This window comes from Etheostoma cragini, chromosome 7 (genome assembly GCF_013103735.1).
Source record: "Etheostoma cragini isolate CJK2018 chromosome 7, CSU_Ecrag_1.0, whole genome shotgun sequence".
NCBI classification, from domain to species: domain Eukaryota; kingdom Metazoa; phylum Chordata; class Actinopteri; order Perciformes; family Percidae; genus Etheostoma; species Etheostoma cragini.
This window is the reverse complement of record NC_048413.1, coordinates 3,354,074-3,355,504: the sequence shown is the minus strand read 5'-3', so window position 1 is coordinate 3,355,504 and position 1,431 is coordinate 3,354,074. Positions and strand designations below refer to the sequence as shown.

The following is a 1,431-nucleotide window of genomic DNA, read 5'->3' as shown; positions in this document are numbered from 1 at the left end:
GCTTTGACTGGCAGAGCACCGCTGCTGTGGGGGTCCTGAAGGCGGTCCACTTTGGAGAATGGTGAGTGTCTATTGCTACGCCTTAACAAAAAATGTTGGGACGCAGTCATTAATTTTCGCAACGAGGTAATCTGTTGAGAAACGCCAATGCAGTACGTCTGTGTGTTTTTTACACTTCTTTGTAATGTGTTACAGGAACAACCGGCCTCGGATAACCAAAGATGCGGTGTGTTTCCAGGCGGGGGACTTCAATGAAGTTGTCCAGAGGCTCCAGCTGGATCTGTACGAGCCCCCAGTGTCTCAGGTACGTTCTCCTTTAGGATGTGGATGTCAGAGAAGATCTCCTTGGTCCCCAAGAAATTACAAAGCCACTAGTGTGATGAAGTCAAAATGTAGAAGACTTTCTTCAGGAAAGATGACAGAGTGGCTGGTGTGATGGATCAAGACTTTAATTTATGCTGCGTAAGGGAGAAGGAGTACATTGATGTTAAGATGTGTCCATGTTGGCAGGACGGTCTTTTGCCGGGCGTTTCTGGAAAATGTGAGATGTTCGAGTCACACACGTCTCGTCTTCATATCAGAAACACAGAAATGAATTCGACCCTTTTCACTCCCGCTTGGTCAGTGGCTACTAGTGGGAGTGCTGGGATTGTAAATAATAAAATCCAACCCCTTTGGCGTGTGATCGGGTGTTAATTTCAGGCCCTGGGCTCAGCCTAATGCAATGTGTTTATTGCGCGAGCTGATGTCACAAAGACGATAAATGAACAATACACTGTGCAGCCCCAGTACAAAGATTTAAAATATCTCTGTGCGCAAGTTAATTTCCCACACTTCACATCACATGTTTCGTTTGGCCATTGTACTCCAGATAGCATGTCCTGCTAAAATGTTAAACATGAAACGACTGTGTGTCTCCGTGCAGTGTGTCCAGTGGGTAGACGATGCCAAGCTCAACCAGCTGAGGAGAGAAGGCATCCGTTACGTCCGTGTCCAGCTGTGTGACGACGACATTTACTTCATCCCGCGGAACGTCATCCACCAGTTCAAGACGGTGTCTGCAGTCTGCAGCCTGGCCTGGCACATCCGCCTCCAACAGTACCACCCAGAGGGGAAGGAGGAGCAGCGGCCCAGTGATCTCAGCCCCACCTCAGGGCGATTCTCCTTCTCCACCCCTGCAAAGCCTGACCCCACCGTAACCCCCTGGGCCCGGCCACAGGGAGACAACACCCAAGGGGGTGTGGCACAGACTGAGGAACCAGAGTTCCAGAGGCCTGCAACACCTCCCCAGGAGCCTCAGCCGGCCCCTCCACAGCCCACCAAATCTGCTCACTTGCCCTCAAGACATCAGAATCCCCCCCTTTCCTTTGAACCAGTCCACTCTGGATGTACACCTTCAAAAGAGCCCAACCTTCCAAAAACTTCCGGCCA

General features: G+C 50.7%; 1 protein-coding gene across 1 annotated transcript in view; it reads left to right on the top strand.

The window, feature by feature from the left end:
* Window positions 1–1,431, top strand: part of LOC117948055 (lysine-specific demethylase 9) — an 8,292-nt gene that overhangs the window by 5,707 nt on the left and 1,154 nt on the right. Inside the window, exons 5-7 of the mRNA XM_034877503.1 lie at window positions 1–61; window positions 196–304; window positions 926–1,427. The exon at window positions 1–61 is cut by the window's left edge and continues 19 nt beyond it. Coding sequence (XP_034733394.1) covers window positions 1–61; window positions 196–304; window positions 926–1,427 — 672 coding nt within the window. The remainder of the gene's footprint in view (window positions 62–195; window positions 305–925; window positions 1,428–1,431) is intronic.